This window comes from Neoarius graeffei, chromosome 10 (assembly GCF_027579695.1).
Source record: "Neoarius graeffei isolate fNeoGra1 chromosome 10, fNeoGra1.pri, whole genome shotgun sequence".
NCBI lineage: Eukaryota > Metazoa > Chordata > Actinopteri > Siluriformes > Ariidae > Neoarius > Neoarius graeffei.
In genome coordinates, this window is record NC_083578.1 from 18,404,675 (window position 1) to 18,424,181 (window position 19,507).

Below are 19,507 nucleotides of genomic sequence, written 5' to 3' on the forward strand. Positions count from 1 at the left end.
CATTATTGCAGAATGACCTAAAAATCCACCATCCAGCAGAATTTTCCCTGACTGCCACTGCCAGCAAGCAGTTCCCGACTGCACAGTTCATATTATATTACTACACCTTCCCATACGCACCTTAAAGTGCTGATGACACGTTTTTGACATCTTTGGCGATGTTTTATAACAAACAGTAATTCCTGATGATCCATATATTAATTCACGAAGGCGCCTATTTTACAAGTTATGATAAAAAACGCGGCTATTTGGGCAAATTTGACAGGGCTGCAGCACCCAGGAGACGAAAGAGGAGGAAGAGCTATATGACGTCAGCGAAAGAACCTTCCTCCTAACTTACCAGTTTGTTGTTAATGCGACAGGTGTTCAGTTTGTCATTATTAGTATTATTATTATACATTATTTTATATATATGAGTGATTCCACGCTTATGGGTACTGAAATGGGGACATGAACTTATTTTTAAAAATTCACCTAAAACCATTTCTTTTTTTACCATCAGGTCACAAAACATGTAATCTCTAATGAATGATATGTTAAAAGATAACTTTAATTTTCTGAGATGTAATAAAAACATATTTATATGCCAAAGTCAGAACGTAACAGAAGTGTTGTGGACATATATATTCTCAATTTTAACAATGTAGAATTACTTTTTGAAACATAGGAAGGTGATGTTTTAGCAAATATAATTAATAAACATGTGTAGTAGAATAAACATACACATTCTTTCAATAAGATTAACATGGTATATAGCTAGATTGTAATTAATTTGTAACAGACGCGAGATGGACAATCGTAACAGAAGTAATGTAACAGACATCATTTTGGAACTCATAGGCTTGACTTTGGCATATAAATGTCTTTATTACATCTCAGAAAATTAAAGTTATCTTTTAACATATCATTCATTAAAGATTACATGTTTTGTGACCTGATGGTAAAAAAAGAAATGGTTTTAGGTGAATAAGTTCATGTCCCCATTTCAGTACCCATAAGCGTGGAATCACTCATATATATATATATATATATATATATATATATATATATATATATATATATATATATATATATTAGTTATTATGCCTTCGCGTTGTGTTGCCGGCTTTTGCTCCAAAACCTACAAGGATGGGGTAAGTTTATTCAAGTTTCCCAGAGATCCCGAGCTGCATGCGAAGTGGGTGAAGCAAGTCAGGCGCACTCGTGACAAGTGGGAGCCCTCACCAACATCCGTCCTGTGCTCTGAACACTTCGATTTGGATTGTTTTGACACCCTTCCCAGCTTAAAAGAATCTCTTGGGTGTTCAGTTCAGCACAAACGTGTGTTACTACCATCAGCAGTGCCTACACAGTGTTGCCAGACTGGGAGGAATCCCGCCCAGTTGAGCGGTTTCAAGTGCATTTTGGTGGGTTTTGAACATATTTTGGGTTGGAAAACGTCAGCAGTATCTGTTGCCAGATACTGCTGACGTTTTCCAGCCCAAAATATGTTCAAAACCCACCAAAATGCACTTGAAACCGCTCAACTGGGCGGGATTCCTCCCAATCTGGCAACACTGCCAGTATTCCGGAGGGGGTCTACTAGTAGCTATGCCGGATCCAAAGACAGTCCTCCTGTCAGAACATGTGTTGTGAAACGACATAAGATAAAGGTACGTAGAGCTATAAATTCTACATGATAATCATAAATGTAATCATAAAGTCGGCGTGATATCAGTCATGTATTTGCTTGTGAAAGCTTGCGGCTTTCATGTAACTGCCGCCTAGCAACGAGAGGCAAAGGGTAAAGAGGGTAGACTGTCATAGATTCTATTCGGAAGAGATCAACACAATTCTAGACTCCCAGAAGAGGAAGAGCTAGCACTAGAGAGTTCACCGGCGTTTTCATGCGCCATTTCCATTGAGTAGAACCAGAGTAGAACAGCCAGTGAACCGCAGCGTGTTCTCCCGCTGACGTCACAACATGGCCGCGAGCCACGGACCCAGTTTTCTTGCGCTGTGCAATTAAAAGTTGGATATTTGCGTAACAACAGCTTCTTTTCACGTAATTATAACAGAAATCTAACATGTTTGCCATGTTGTATAGTTTATTTAAGAAATTGCATAGAGTCATGTTCGTGTCATCAGCCCTTTAAACCTGAAATAGTGGAAATGCTCATTATCCTGTCTACAAACAAACCTTACATAAGCACACAAGGACGTATAAAAATATACTAACGTAAAAGTCTGTGTTCCCAATTCAGCTGATTACTGCGACACAAGCTGATTTATTTCCACAAATTAACAATGTAAATGAAGACAACATTCACTATTTAGTACAACTGAAGGTCAAGGCTCGGCCATTTGTGTACAGTATATCCATACAATTTGTTGTTTTATGTCACGTCTGGCCAACATCTCACCTAACAATAACAATCCTCATTCATCCTGTAAGGATAACTTTCCTGCTATGCAGCGTGCAGCTGCTGAACAATATTGCTACTAATCATTTATTTATTTAACCTGGTAAATTATTCACATTTATTCTGCCATATCTAACTGCGTACCATAATTGCCCTTATATGGCGCCAAGCCTGTCTACATATCTAGTTTATCTTAAGTATTCTGTATAGTTATTTACCTGTCCTGTTCATACTGTATTGTGCTACATTTATTACTCTATTGAAACAGTAACTCATCATCAACGGCGTTATTGGGACCCCTTATCAAAGCGATACAAAAATAATATATAGAATGAACAACACGTGCAATTTAATCTCTGTTTTTTTAACCCCATTTTATTTCAGTTGGTCATTGCCAACACTAGCTAGTTCATCTCTACTCCACAACAGCTACTAACTAAATAGCACTTCTTAAAGAAATTAAGGGACCAAACTGCACTTTTTCTTGTCGCTGGGATGGTACCATCATAGGTACACTATATTGCCAAAAGTATTTGCTCACCAATCCAAATTATCGGAATCAGGTGTTCCAATCACTTCCATGGCCACAGGTGTACACCGTAAAATCAAGCACCGAGGCATGCAGACTGTTTTTACAGTTTGGAGCTGGCCCCTTCCTCTTCCAACATGACTGTACACCAGTGCACAAAGCAAGGTCCATAAAGACATGGATGACAGAGTCTGGTGTGGATGAACTTGACTGGCCTGCACAGAGTCCTGACCTCAACCCGATAGAACACCTTTGGGATGAATTAGAGCGGAGACTGAGAGCCAGGCCTTCTCATCCAATATCAGTGTGTGACCTCACAAATGCGCTTCTGGAAGAATGGTCAAAAATTCCCATAAACACACTCCTAAACCTTGTGGACAGCCTTCCCAGAACACTTGAAGCTGTTCTAGCTGCAAAGGGTGGACCGACATCATATTGAACCCTATGGATTAGGAATGGGATGTCACTTAAGCTCATATGTGAGTCAAGGCAGGTGAGCGAATACTTTTGGCAATATCATGTATATTGTTTATACCTTTACTATGCACACTATATGGCCAAAAGTAGTTTGTAGACACCGACGCATAACACTCATGTGCTTTTTGAACATCCCATTCCAAATTTAGTGCCCCCTTCACTGTTATAATAACTTTCTGAGAAGGGTTTCCACTAGATTTTGGAGCGTGGTTATGGGGATTTGCCCATTCAGCCTCAAGAGCATTAGTGAGGTCAAGCACTGACATCAAGCAAGGAGTCCTGGAGTACAATCAGTGTTCCAGTTCATCCCAAAGGCGTTCAGGTGTTCACTTGAGTTCGTCCATTCCAACTTTGGCAAACCATGACTTTACAAATCTTGCTTTGTGCACAGGGGCAGTGTCATGCTGGAACATGATTAGGCTGTTTCGTTCAAGCGAAGGGAAAGTGTAATGCTACAGGATACAAGACATCCGATACATACGAGTGCTTCCAACTTTATGGCAACAGTTTGTGGAAGAACCACATATGAAGTGTGTAGGTAAGGTGTCCACAAACCTTTGGTCATATCATGTATCTCACATGAATATTTCATACCTTTAAAAAGAATTACGGTACATAATTAGCCATTAAGAACCACAGGTGTACCTTTAAAATTGTATTGTAAAAGCTAAAATCATATGCACCTTCCCAGGTGAACCCTTTACCTACAGTACTGAAAATGCAAAAGACGCACCCTTGATGGAATCACCCAGTGACAAGGAAAAGTAAAGTTTGGTGCCAGAGTGTGTGTGAGAGTTGGCACATGCTTCCTCTGGGCACCATATGGAAACCAAATACGCTTGGAAGGAGACACCAACTGCCATCTTCAGACGGCTATAACAGGCTAGTGATTTTCAGGGGCGAGTGTACTGGACTCTTTCCTACACATGGTTATATTTTACAGCCCCCAGATGGCTACCAAAAAAAAAAAAAAAAAACCAGTTCTAATTTTGGTAGATTCAACTGTAGTTTTATAACACATGTCTGCCTGATCTCTTGAGGACTTCTGTATTTTACTGTATCATCAATGTGAAGTTTCAGATCTACAAAATCAGGATGCGACGCTCCTCTCTTTTGCAGCAGCAGTGATGGTTGATAGGTTGCTAGTGTAAAGGTTTACTAATTGTGAACGGATAAAGCTCAACACAGCGGCACAACAAAACTGTTGCCAAGGAAACAGTGTGCACTCTATACTCGAACTTCGGTTCACTGGAACTTGTGTTTATTTTTGGGTTACTGGTAGGCTGAGAGACCACAGAGAAGGGAAAAATAAATCGAGATTGTCTCATCTTTACCTACTCAAATCCGTCTCTAAGAGCAAAACAAGATTTATAGAATGATGTGTAATACACAGGGCAGTATGGGTATTCATCCCCATCATATTTCCACTCAAATTTTCTGTAAAAACAAAAGTACCGAGGGGGGAAAAAAAAAAACCTACTTTCTTATTTGTGATGAAGAAAATATGCATTTTCATAGCCATACATATAATTAATGTGTGGGTTTCCAGTAAATGGATAAATGCTTGCTAGCCATTTTACACTCACACCAGCGAGAGTGTTGAAAACTGGGGGTGGGGGTGGCATTTTCTGTGGTCCTGTGTCCACTGTAGCCTACTTCCGTCTGCAGAACTGCTGTTTCCTGGATGTTCAATTTCCTCATTCTGTATAAACTCTACAAACTGCTGTGTGATAACTGCATGATTGTACAGATGTACCTAATAGAGTGTATATTCCCTTAAATCCAAACGTGTTTTTAATATTTTAATATTATGCAAGTGTGTGTACTACAGTGTAAAGAGCCCTCCTATACTGTCAACCGTTGCTTTTTTTTTTTTAATTTGCACCAATCATATAGCAAGCACCACTCCCAACCAGCGAGTTTGCTACATATACAGGAAGTTTAAAGTCCATAAACGCTGTACATGGTTTCACCTCTAATCTAACACTCCTGGCTTTAATAATTATTTGTACTTACACGCCATGGTTGACCGAACCCACTATGTTGTTAGGGTGTGGTTCGAACACTTCATTAGTGGGGCTGGGTTCCATTCGCATGAACATTCCTCAAGTTTTTTTGTTATTGCCTTATCAAGCAGTCTCAGCCAAGCATTCTAGGCACCCTAAAAGAGCATGTTTTCCAACAGAGAAGCTGGGTGAAAAAGAAAGCAAGCATTCTTTACAACCCAGTTTTCTGAACCAACGCCAGCATGGGTTATGCTCATAAATTCCCGCCAGCACTTTTCCTTTAATACCACTCTTTGAGCTCAATCTGCTTAACCGGACAAATGATTAACACTCTTGGGAAACCATTATGTCTTAATGAAATCCAAGCGGTGGGCTGGAAACCGCTTAAGATTAACTAATGCTATCGAATGCATGCTTTCTCAACGTGAATCAAATGTGTGATGAGGGGACGGTTTTGTGTTTGTAAATTTCATTTTGATTTAAATTCAGTTAATGTGATGCAAGTGTAAATGTGGTTAAAACGTTTCCGAAAAAGGTCATAATAAAAATAAATAAATAAAATTGCAAGTTGCATAAACTAAATCAGGCGTAAACAAACACCTTTACAGTTAAAGGGGAACTGAAGTCATTTTTAAACTTGCTTTATTTCTTGATTAACATGCTATTCAATTACGTTTTCGGTTTTATTAACCTTATATCGTGACTCGTATTGGCATATTATATTACACTTATCGGCCTTTAGCCACATTGAATGTAGTTTGTGTGGTCCACGGCAGGCGTCGCTTACCCGCGTGATCTTCACGAGACTTGTGTGAGACTTCAAATATGAACTGTTTACACAGCGGCCAGATCGCCATATCGTTCCAATTTAGATTAATTTCGAGATTTGCCAGCTTTATCAGTGATGGAGATTATTCCATACGACTTCGAACCAATGTGGAACAGAGAAGCATTGGAAAGACAATGGGATAAGAACTAGTCTGTCGCGCTGGTATTTACGTCATTACTGTTGCACAATTAAAACGTGCCAGATCAGGCGGCTGGTGGGTTTTCAAAATAATAAATACAATGCATGTATTTTTGTGATAAATACATATTATACTGAGCGCATTTCTCACATAATCCTCACTAAGGTTTCGGACAGCACTACAAAATGGCGTCCCTACTATATAGTGTCCTGTACAGGTAGTCGTCAACTTACGACCTATGCGACTTACAACCGATCGACTTTACGACCGTCTGGTTATGACTGGCAACTGTTTCCCAGCTGAGCTAGCTGAGCGTACGACAGTTTCCGCCCCAGCTCCCGGCAGCCTCTCGCCGCGTACAACAGTTTCCGCCCCAGCTCCCGGCAGCGCCTCTCACCGCATACAACAATTTCCACCCCAGCTCCTGGCAGTCTCTCGCCGCGTACAACAGTTTCCGCCCCAGCTCCCGGCAGTCTCTCGCCGCGTACAACAGTTTCCGCCCCAGCTCCCGGCAGCGCCTCTCGTCGCGTACAACAGTTTCCGCCCCAGCTCCCAGCAGCACCTCTCGTCGCGTACAACAATTTCCGCCCCAGCTCCCGGCAGCGCCTCTCGTCGCGTACAACAGTTTCCGCCCCAGCTCCCGGCAGCGCCTCTCGTCGCGTACAACAGTTTCCGCCCCAGCTCCCAGCAGCGTCTCTCGTCGCGTACAACAGTTTCCGCCCCAGCTCCCGGCAGCGCCTCTAGTCACGTACAACAGTTTCCGCCCCAGCTCCCGGCAGCGCCTCTAGTCACGTACAACAGTTTCCGCCCCAGCTCCCGGCAGTGCCTCTGGTCGCGTACAACAGTTTCCGCCCCAGCTCCCGGCAGTGCCTCTGGTCGCGTACAACAGTTTCCGCCCCAGCTCCCGGCAGCGCCTCTCGCCGCATACAACAGTTTCCGCCCCAGCTCCTGGTTTATGAAACGAGCAAATGCTCCCGCCAGCCCAAACGCTGCAACAGCTGATGATGACGTAGACGACCCACAGCCAAGCACCAGTGATGCCAGCGGTCACTAAGTTTTGTATTTTGCTCTGTTTTACATTTGTATTTTGGTATGTTATAAACTAAAATGTTTTCTATTTTTCACACCTGTATTTCGTATTTTTTGTTTTGCACATATTAAACGAATTGTACTGTACGCAGTGTAGTATGCAGTGTTTGACTTAAACCAAATAATGAGCCAAGGTAATGAAATAAGGAAATGTTGATAAAATAAGACTTTAAGAATGATTACAATATCATTACACATCACAATATACTTACGTTCATTTAACATAGGCCGACTTACGACCAGATCGGTTTACGACCGGTCAGTCGTAACCAAACGCAGTCGTAAGTCGACGGCTACCTGTATATGTTTGGTGCTCCCCACTGTTGTGAAACGAATTGCCCCACTGGGGGACAAATAAAGGTTGATTGATTGATAGCGAGTAGGGAGCGATTTCGGACACAGGGAAAACTTCCGGCTTGATTACGTCAGCATTCGAAGGAGGGCGCGCGCGTCTTTTGGCAACATTGGCAGATGTTGGTCACTTTGATTTCCACTGTACGTTTTACTTCCGTCCTACGATGTCTCGCACAGGTCTCAACGAATCTCGTTTACGGCCATTGCTTTGACATATAGACTGATATATTACATAGCATATTTCAAACACTCATAACTTGCTATAGCAGTGACAAAATAGCTATCAGAAATGCATTTCTACATTTTATAAAATGTGATAAATAGAATTTTGATGGTAAAAAAAAAAATTTGCTTTCAGTTCCCCTTTAAGCAAGATGTGCAACCCAAATCAGGTCAGCCTCGGGAGTTTCAGGTCAACTTCTAGCCCATCTCAGCTATTAGATCTTTCAAGAGTGTGACAGGGCGGGGGTTTGAGGTGCTGCAAGCAGCCAACCCTCCTTCATACTCATCTGTATTGAAGCTTTATGAGGAGAGGAGACTGGCACAAGCTGCCTCTGTGAACCTCAGCGGCTGACTGAACTCCAGCAAACACACAATGAGCCTCTATTCACGCTGGCAGTACTGTCTCTTTACGGACGCCTACTGCTGAGAGATCAGCAAACACTCGTTCTACACACAGAGCAGGCATTAAACGCATGTGACAGATACACACCCCACTTCAACATCAACAACAACAACAAAAAAGAAAACCACAGACACAGAAAGGAGTGCACACAAGATGTCAATCGGACACGGTGCGTCGGCAAGCACGAGGCTCATTCGTAATGAATTCAACGTCAAAATCTTTCACGTTTGAAGGTTGCAGTATGATTGTACATACACTTCTATATGTTTGTCTATGACAGAAAAACAAACATTTGAAAATGTGACATCGTTAACTTTTCAGAGCAAGATGTAGTCACTGGATTGGGGGAGGAGAAAAGAAAGTAACCCAAGATACACCCTTCCTGTAAAAGTAAGCAATTTTTTGCTACAAGTAGCCACAAATAGTAATAAATCTGCCTTACAAGACTAGTTGTCTATTTTTCTCAATGGGTTTTGTTTACTTTATCTATTATATGCATCATCCAGTGCTGCAGTCGAGTCACTAAGGGCCCGTTTACACGAGGACGCTGTCAGGTAAAAACGACTAAATATTTTATCGGAAGTGCCTTTCGTCTACACGGGGACGGCGTTTCCGAGGCTGAAAAACGGAAAAAATTGAAAACGCCTTCCAGAGTGGATAAGTTAAAAACAGCCCCCGTTCATATCCGTCTAAACTACCCAATACGCGAAACTCTGCTCGGATCTGCTCACGTTGGGTACGCGTTTACGTCATACATATGTCATATACTGTACATGCCAGCCCGGGAAGCAAGAAAGTAAGTAAAAAAGTAAGAGCATGTCTGATTACATCGATCCAACGGACCTTCAAGCTGCTCTGGCAGCTTTAATAAACGTCCAGGAGTCCTTCGAACATCTATACCGAATCTGCACATATACCGTTAATGAACAGAGGCGGGTATAGTATGCTCTTACTTTTTTACTTACTTTCTTACTTACCATAGCCAGAGTAGTCAAAGTTTTCGCGGCGTAGATGTGCAGATCAGACAAGACAGAAGACACTGCGCATGCGTGCAGACATAGCGGAGGTCTTTCACAGCACCACCTAGCCGCCTGGCATGCACATCCAATTGAATTCCACACATTTATGCGTCACCGTATAGACGCAGATTTCCTCCTTGAAAACGGTCGTGTAGACGCGGAAAAAAGTGAGAACGAAAACGGACTTTTGCGTTTTTGTTTCAGACCGTCCCCGTGTAAAGTGGGCCTAAACCTCGAGTCCAAGTCCAGTCTTGAATCCCCAGTGTTCAAGTCCAAGTCATAAAAAAAAAAAAATTTTCGAGTCAAATCCACTATTGATCCGAGTCGAGTTTGAGTACAGGACTCCAACTGCACCATTTGAGGGCGGCTGTTTCAGCGCCATTAACATTAGTTTGTTCCTGGACATGATGTATGAACAGGTGAATGTGCTTCTCTTTATCAGGGAGTGTGAAGTATTCTGTCAGAGATGGTTGGGAGACGGATGTAAGTGCAGAAGGTGCGTTTATTAATACAAGTGAAGACAGGGAAACAATCCAGAACGGCAGGCAAAATCGTAAAACGGTGAAACAGGCAATAGGTCGAGCGAGGCACAAACAGGCTATCGTAGACTCGGCAGAATCAAAAACGAGAAACAGGAAATAAGAGTCAGTAATGTGTCAGCAACGCAACTCAATATTTTGCAAAGGAAGTGCGTTGTCATTTTTTATATAGGTGAACTGATTGCGTCTTATTCCTGTGCAGGTGCGAGTCGTTTACGGTGCGTGCGTGAGAGTCCGCTTGTCCGGACAGCGCGCCCAAGAGTCTATCTGATGCACATGCCAAGGCGCACAGGTGTGACACCCTTATATGAAATTAGCACAAAAATTAATGTAGATATAAATATCTTATGCTAAATTATTATAGAATGTTACAAAAAAAATAAATAATCCGAGTCCTCGTCTCCAATTTATGAGTCTGAATGCAGTTAATGCACAAGTCCGAGTCATCAGTGCTCAAGTCTAAGTTGAGTCACAAGTCCTTAAAACTGGGGCATGAGTCGGACTTGAGTACTACAAGCCTGGCATCATCTCTTCTGTTTTAATCACTTAAAGGTAGACTGCCTTTCAGATTTCTCAAATTTAGGCCATAAAAAGAATTTTCCCTGGCACCCAATTATTATTTTATAACTTTTTTTTCCCCTAAAAGAACAATTAATTAATTTAGAGCCCCCTTGGCCCTAAATTCTCCGCCATTTTTTCCTTGCCTCACGTCAAGATACTACATCATACATGACATGGTGGGGTTTCCCCCATTTGCGCAAGGCATTGTGGGATACAAATTTGAAACAGGAGAGAACAATGGAGGATGTGAGTGTGCACATGAAACGTGGAAGACCGACTACAGTAACAGAAAGCGTGAAGAAAAGACGTTATGCTGCAAAGGAAAGGAAACGCAGGACCAAACTAATAAATATCGGCGGTCAACGAGCACCTCGGTGTGATCAGCTGTTTGTTTAACGACAGAATGATGGAACTGTCCGTGCACTGTCAAAGGTAAACCTGTAGATGGCAGCTCAGGTAAGAGTGCGCATGCGCACACGGACTTCCTCTGTCTGCTTGACTGCGCGAAGCGAGTGATTTCATGCACATTATTTGCTAGGGAATCCCCTCAAATTAAATAACTTCCCAGCCACAGAATGGCCTGTTTTTTTGAGATATTACAGAAATAAACATGCATCACAATGACCAAATTTCAGAGGGAACTAAGCTTCACCGATTTTATGAAATCGAAAGGCCGTCTCACTTTAAAGGAACAGTCCACCGTACTTCCATAATGAAATATGCTCTTATCTGAATTGAGACGAGCTGCTCCGTACCTCTCCGAGCTTTGCGCGACCTCCCAGTCAGTCAGACGCGCTGTCACTCCTGTTAGCAATGTAGCTAGGCTCAGCATGGCCAATGGTATTTTTTGGGGCTGTAGTTAGATGCGACCAAACTCTTCCGCGTTTTTCCTGTTTACATAGGTTTATATGACCAGTGACATGAAACAAGTTCAGTTACACAAATTGAAACGTAGCGATTTTCTATGCTATGGAAAGTCCGCACTATAATGACAGGCGTACTAACACCTTCTGCGCGCTTCAGCAGCGCATTGATATCTGAGCTCCGTATCAATGCGCTGTCGAAGCGCGCAGAAGGTGTTAGTACGCCTGTCATTATAGTGCGGACTTTCCATAGCATAGAAAATCGCTACGTTTCAATTTGTGTAACTGAACTTGTTTCATGTCACTGGTCATATAAACCTATGTAAACAGGAAAAACGCGGAAGAGTTTGGTCGCATCTAACTACAGCCCCAAAAAATACCATTGGCCATGCTGAGCCTAGCTACATTGCTAACAGGAGTGACAGCGCGTCTGACTGCGTCTGACTGACTGACTGGGAGGTCGCGCAAAGCTTGGAGAGGTACGGAGCAGCTCGTCTCAATTCAGATAAGAGCATATTTCATTATGGAAGTACGGTGGACTGTTCCTTTAAGATAACTGACCCTCCTTACATGTTGACCCTCTTACGTGATTTATACTTCTGAAAGTGCACTAATCTATTCATCTACGCTGCTTTTCACAGTTCTAGTCTATTTAGTATTCCTACTGCATCTTTCACAGATCTGCATGTACCGTAACACACACACACACACAACACTCTCACAATATGTGTTATATAGACTTTAAGCACAACCCAGAATCATCTTCCATCACACATTTTTAGAAAGGTACAAAACAGGTCATGGATGATACACTGCTTTCGTTGGATGCTTGTGCCACTCTGGGGAAAAGTGAATAAACAGGCTTAATGTTGTCATGATCAACATTCTGCAAGGAGGTATGTATTGTCATGGGACATGAGCGGATACGACAGCACAGCTCTGATTAGCAACCATTCTGGATGAAGGCGATATCAGCAAACATAAGATTCGGAGCTTGTTCACAGACAGGAAAAGGGCACGGCAAGCTAGAAAGCTATAAAAAGTGACTGACAAAATCAGAAACACTGATGACAAAAATCTCTCTCTCAAAATGACCCAGATATTTAATTTTCAGGAAGGATGCAATATGGTACAGGAAACTTCGTTGGTGACTATGGACTGGGTAAGCAAAAAAAGATAAACGTTGTAAAAGGTCAAGTTTTATATTATATATATTATAGATATATCTTCTCCCAAGACTCCCATATCTTCAGTGTTACAGTTAGACAAACTGTCACCTAAGGGGATGAATATAAAGAATTTAGCAGCTTAGTGCTGAGTTAGCACTGAGCCTACATTCATGTGTAGTTCAGCAGAACTTGTAGGGGAGGAAGGAAGTTCCACATTAATTTGCTGAGACATGATATCCAAAGTCTCTGGGTTCTCTGGGTGGAAGGGGTGGCATACTCTCCCTCACTTCTCAATCACAATGGCACTAACCAATCATCGGCATCTACAAGATCATGTATGAGGAACAGGGCAGAATGTTTTTTCCTTTGAATGCGTTGCGCTGCCTTGTGAAACAGAATGACCAGAAAGATGTAATCGGTTGGCGTCACATGACGGAGGAGAACTGACTGGTGGGTGTCAAAATTTGGAGAAAATGTACAAAAACATTTTTTTTTGGGTCATGCAGGTTGTGCAACTAAAATCATACCACACCTGTTGTTTCCCGATGAAAGTTTTCAATCATCCAGGTCATTTCAAATATAGCTTTTTAAAAATATATATATATATATTTCAACAATGTTGTATGGATACATGTTTTCTAATCTTAATTATATTTCATGGCTCATGTAAGCAAATCCTTCAGCTCTACTGTACTGCAGTTACCTGCGGAAGTATCACAGATGACTGATGTTTGCATTCTTTAAAATACGTAAAAACACTTTTTTTTTTGCAGATGTTGCATGTTCCTACTTCTTATTTAAAATCAGTTCCTTCCCTGTTGAAACTCTAGCGGTTTTTACACACACAGCCACTGTGCCATTACATTATGTCTGTTCTATTCCGGGAGAAAGCCGCTGGACAGGGTGGGGTTGAATTCTGCTAATTTCACTGTAAACTCTGTGACGGTTACACTGACAATACTGTGGAGTAAGTATCTTTAAGCATAATACTCCCGAGTTACCTTGTAGCACTGTAACTTTCCGACCATTCAAGGTTTTCATTAATGAAGTCTTCAAATTGTGCAATAATTAAAAAAAAAAAAACCACACATACAGTACATTTTGCAATCAATCATAAAATACTACGAATACATTACTCAGGTAATTATGAATTCAGCAATCATGTCTACTGATGTGAAAATAAAATTGAGTCACAGACATTGTTTTCAAGTGATCTGAAACCCGAAGCACTAACGCATAACGCTGCACAATTTCTTAAACACTGCAGCAATGTGAAACCTTGCAATGGATGCGTTACTACATACTGATCCCTATCGCCATTCCTCATATATTTTAAGAGCGTTCGGACCAACCTCTGGCTCTGATGAGTGCAAGATGTGGTCATGAAATAGCATCATGAGTTCACCGACAGTTATTAAAGCTCACGTTAACACGTTTTCTTAATGCAAAATAAATATATATTATTTACCAGCTGGGAGGTCCGTATTGTGAAATACCGTGACCGAGGTCTTGAAAATACAGACCGAGGCCCAGTATTTTCAAGGCCGAGGTCACGGTATTTCACGATACGGACCGACCTTAAGCTGGTAAATAATATATATATTTTTTTCTTTACCAAATTCTAACAGAAAATGAGACCGCCCGAAAAGGAAACCATATTTAGAACAAACCTGCTACAAGATACACTCAACAGCCACTTTATTAGGAACAGCCATCCACCTGCTGTTTTATGCGGTTCTCTAATCAGTCAATCCCTTGACAGCAGCACAATGCATAAAATCACACAGATACAAATCAAAAGCTTCAGTTAGTTAATGCTCATTTCAAACATCAGAACAGGAAAAATTGTGATCTCAAAGTGTGGCTTTCATTATGACATGGGTGTTGGTTTGAGCCAGATGGACTGGTTTGAAGATTTCAGAAACTGCTGATCTCCTGGGGTTTCACAGAATGGTGCGAAAAACAAAAAAACATCAAGTGAGGGACAGTTCTGTGGGTGGAAACGTCTTGCTGATAAGAGAGGTCAGAGGAAAATGGCCAGATTGGTTTGAGCTGCCAAGAAGGATATAGTAACTCATAGCAACTCTTTACAACCGTGATGAGCAGAAAAGCATCTCAGCATGCAACTTCAGAAGACCAAACTGGTTTTCACTTCCACCAGCCAAAAACAAGTTCCTATTAAAGTGGGTGGTGAGTGTATACTAATACAGCAGCTCGGATTTGAAATTTCTGAGAGGAAAGAAAAAATGTTGTGGAAGCATCACTCTGTCGTTCTTACACACTTTTCTAGCACTAGCACTGCATAACGGGTTTACACAGCCTGGGAGACGCCACTGTCAATCAGAATCGGACACGCCCACCTGGTTTGAACAGGCAGAAAACAGGAATTTGTATTTTGGGAATTGAAGTGGCATTTTCGCACATTTGATACTGTCGCTAAATTTAATATCCATCCATTATCTGTAGCCGCCTATCCTGTGCAGGGTCGCAGGCAAGCTGGAGCCTATCCCAGCCGACTATGAGCGAGACATGGGGTACACCCTGGACAAGTCCCCAGGTCATCACAGGTCTGATACATAGAGACAAACAAACAACCATTCACACTCACGGTCAATTTAGAGCCACCAATTAGCCTAACCTGCATGTCTTTGGACTGTGGAGGAAACCGGAGCACTTGGAGGAAACCCACGCAGACACGGGGAGAACATGCAAACTCAACACAGAAAGGCCCTCGTTGGCTCGAACCCAGGACTTTCTTGCTGTGACGCGACAGTGCTAACCATTACACCAACGTGCCGCCTACGCTAGTTTAATATCCATCCATTATCTGTAGCCGCTTTATCCTGTTCTACAGGGTCACAGGCAAGCTGGAGCCTATCCCAGCCGACTATGAGCGAGAGATGGGGTACACCCTGGACAAGTCGCCAGGTCATCACAGGTCTGATACATAGACACAATCAAACAACCATTCACACTCACGGTCAATTTAGAGTCACCAGTTAACCTAACCTGCATGTCTCTGGACTGTGGAAGAAACCGGAGCACCTGGAGGAAACCCACACAGGCATGGAGAGAACATGCAAACTGCACACAGAAGGGCCCTCGTCGGCTCGAACCCAGGACTTTCTTGCTGTGACGTGACAGTGCTAACTATTACACCAACGTGCCGCCTACGCTAGTTTAATATCCATCCATTATCTGTAGCCGCTTTATCCTGTTCTACAGGGTCGCAGGCAAGCTGGAGCCTATCTCAGCCGACTATGAGCGAAACATGGGGTACACCCTGGACAAGTTGCCAGGTCATCGCAGGTCTGATACATAGAGACAATCAAACAACCATTCACACTCATGGTCAATTTATTACACCAATGTGCCACCTACGCTAGTTTAATATATATATATATATATATATATATATATATATATATATATATATATATATATATATAATAGAAATTACAATATGCAGCAATTTAAATATTCTGTAAGCCTAGTTAGTGAATAAATCATTTTTACTTCTCATCACTTAAAGCCCTTAACTCTTACTTTACTTTAAGATAAAGAGTGTCAAAACTTAAGAAACAAATGGCTGCAAAGACTGGCACAAGCACTGTCTCATGACATGTAGCTGTAAACAGGTGAACCGTTATGACCCTTGACCTCGGGACCAAATGGCCAACCCTACCTTTCTCACACTCACACACTGGTATTAAAGCGTCTTTCAAACTATCACCTCACAGAGAATAAGTGTTTCAGTTGCAGTGTTAGTGTTAACACTGGCAGTTACAGTATACGCTGACAGTTGCAGTATTAGTGTTAGCGCTGGCAGTTGCAGTGTTAGCGCTGGCAGTTGCAGTGTTAGCGCTGGCAGTTGCAGTGTTAGCGCTGGCAGTTGCAGTGTTAGCGCTGGCAGTTGCAGTGTTAGCGCTGGCAGTTGCAGTGTTAGCGCTGGCAGTTGCAGTGTTAGCGCTGGCAGTTGCAGTGTTAGCGCTGGCAGTTGCAGTGTTAGCGCTGGCAGTTGCAGTGTTAGCGCTGGCAGTTGCAGTGTTAGCGCTGGCAGTTGCAGTGTTAGCGCTGGCAGTTGCAGTGTTAGCGCTGGCAGTTGCAGTGTTAGCGCTGGCAGTTGCAGTGTTAGCGCTGGCAGTTGCAGTGTTAGCGCTGGCAGTTGCAGTGTTAGCGCTGGCAGTTGCAGTGTTAGCGCTGGCAGTTGCAGTGTTAGCGCTGGCAGTTGCAGTGTTAGTATTAACGCTGGCAGTTGCAGTGTTAGTATTAGCGCTGGCAGTTGCAGTGTTAGTATTAGCGCTGGCAGTTGCAGTGTTAGTATTAGCGCTGGCAGTTGCAGTGTTAGTATTAGCGCTGGCAGTTGCAGTATTAGTATTAACGCTGGCAGTTGCAGTATTAGTATTAACGCTGGCAGTTGCAGTATTAGTATTAGCGCTGGCAGTTACAGTATTAGTATTAGCGCTGGCAGTTGCAGTATTAGTATTAGCGCTGGCAGTTGCAGTATTAGTATTAGCGCTGGCAGTTGCAGTATTAGTATTAGCGCTGGCAGTTGCAGTATTAACACTGGCAGTTGCAGTATTAGTATTAACGCTGGCAGTTACAGTATTAGTATTAACACTGGCAGTTACAGTATTAGTATTAACACTGGCAGTTGCAGTATTAACACTGGCAGTTGCAGTATTAGTATTAACGCTGGCAGTTGCAGTATTAGTATTAACACTGGCAGTTGCAGTATTAGTATTAACGCTGGCAGTTGCAGTATTAACACTGGCAGTTGCAGTATTAGTATTAGCACTGGCAGTTGCAGTATTAGTATTAACGCTGGCAGTTGCAGTATTAACACTGGCAGTTGCAGTATTAGCACTGGCAGTTACAGTATTAGTATTAACACTGGCAGTTACAGTATTAGTATTAACACTGGCAGTTGCAGTATTAGTATTAACGCTGGCAGTTGCAGTATTAGTATTAACACTGGCAGTTGCAGTATTAGTATTAACGCTGGCAGTTGCAGTATTAGTATTAACACTGGCAGTTGCAGTATTAGTATTAACACTGGCAGTTGCAGTATTAGTATTAACACTGGCAGTTGCAGTATTAGTATTAGCACTGGCAGTTGCAGTGTGGATTCTGCATTAGAGCATTAATGTGCGAATTAATATCTACATTTCCAGTGTGTATAAACAGCACAACTATTTCCTCCAACATAGAACAAGATTTTAAAACATTTCTGAAGTAAAAGGCTGAACTTTTCTCATTTAAGACAAAAAAAAAACACGACTTGTAAAATGTTCGAGGATTACCTGAGAGTGACAAAATTAATAGCTAGGCTAGACAGACACAAAGAAGTTGTTTTTTAATAAATATAACCGGATGGATATATTTTTCCTGACTCGAAAATATGATTTAAACACGGAAATATATTTCCCGTGTTTCTAAGTTAGGAAATAAACAATATTTTGATGAACAAACCTTTTTCTTTCTGACTTTGAGCTACAGGTTGCTGTGTGTGAAGCTAATCCTGACAGGAACAGAGCTAACTGGCTAACTCCACACAAAGATTATTTACTTCACTAAGTTTACAGCGGTGTGAAAAGGTAAATGGTGGCGGAAAAAAAGCTTAAAGAAGTCACTTACTATTTCGACAGTCAGTATGGTTCCTTTCCGAGTCCGTATATAAGCCTTCAGTTTGTCCACGAAGGTTGTACCTGTTTCTGTATCTGCCATTTTTTATTTTAATAACCAGTTTCCAGTCAGCGCCCTTAGCAACAGCAGAATGAGAGATATGATATGATATGATGTCTGAAATAAACCTGCGTGGAGAAGAGGTGAGATATGTCCCGAGGTGTTTTAATGACTATAGGGATATAAATGGAGTCCAATAGGGAGAAAATAAACGCTTGAAGAGGCGAAAAGAAACAGTGAAGTGAAGTGAAGTGAGGACAGAGAAGTCATAAGAAAGTAGGCGGGAAAATGTACAGCCACTGAATATTTTACAGCCAACACAATCTTTCCTTCTGTGGCAGAGAGGAAAGAAAAAAAAAACACGGGGCGTTGGCTTTCACTTCTCTTCTCTTCTCCCTCCCTCTCTTCTCTCTCTCTCTCTGGGGATGGACTCAGAAGACTGTATGAGAGGAACGACAGATGTGACAAATGTTTGTTTTTTCTTTCTTTCTTTCTGTGTGTGTGTGTGTGTGTGTGACTGTGTTGCCAAGTCCTCTGTTTCCCCCTAATGTTGGCACACTACAGAACCTGAAGATCAGTGTGCGGTTTGTGGCTTAGTACCTCTTTTTTTCCTCTCCCCATCTGTTTTGGCAACAGAATGTACACAAAACCTACAAGCGAAATGGTTTCAGCACACCCAGGGTGTAATATTTCTGCGAAAAAAGGAAATTATTTTTTCACAGCCCGGTTTCCATTAAATCGTACGCTCTGATTGAAGAAGAAACCTTTATTTGTCACATGCACACTTCAAGCACGGTGAGATTCATCTCATCTAATCTCATCTCATTATCTCTAGCCACTTTATCCTTCTACAGGGTCGCAGGCAAGCTGGAGCCTATCCCAGCTGACTATGGGTGAAAGGCGGGGTACACCCTGGACAAGTCGCCAGGTCATCACAGGGCTGACACATAGACACAGACAACCATTCACACTCACATTCACACCTACGGTCAATTTAGAGTCACCAGTTAACCTAACCTGCATGTTCGAACCCCGTGGCCGGCGAGGGCCTTTCTGTGTGGAGTTTGCATGTTCTCCCTGTGTCTGTGTGGGTTTCCTCTGGGTGCTCCAGTTTCCCCCACAGTCCAAAGACATGCAGTTAGGGTTATGTGGGGCAGCCTTGGCTGAGGTGCCCTTAAGCAAGGTACCTAACCCCTGACTGCTCCCTAGGCAGGGCCATAG

At 42.3% G+C, this 19,507-nt stretch overlaps 1 protein-coding gene across 1 annotated transcript in view; it reads right to left on the reverse strand.

Moving 5' to 3' along the window:
• plp2b (proteolipid protein 2b) overlaps positions 1-18,711 on the reverse strand; it is a 32,456-nt gene extending 13,745 nt beyond the window's left edge. The window contains exon 1 of the mRNA XM_060930731.1: positions 18,239-18,711. Coding sequence (XP_060786714.1) covers positions 18,239-18,328 — 90 coding nt within the window. The 5' untranslated portion in view covers positions 18,329-18,711. The remainder of the gene's footprint in view (positions 1-18,238) is intronic.
• Between the last annotated feature and the right edge of the window lie 796 nt (positions 18,712-19,507).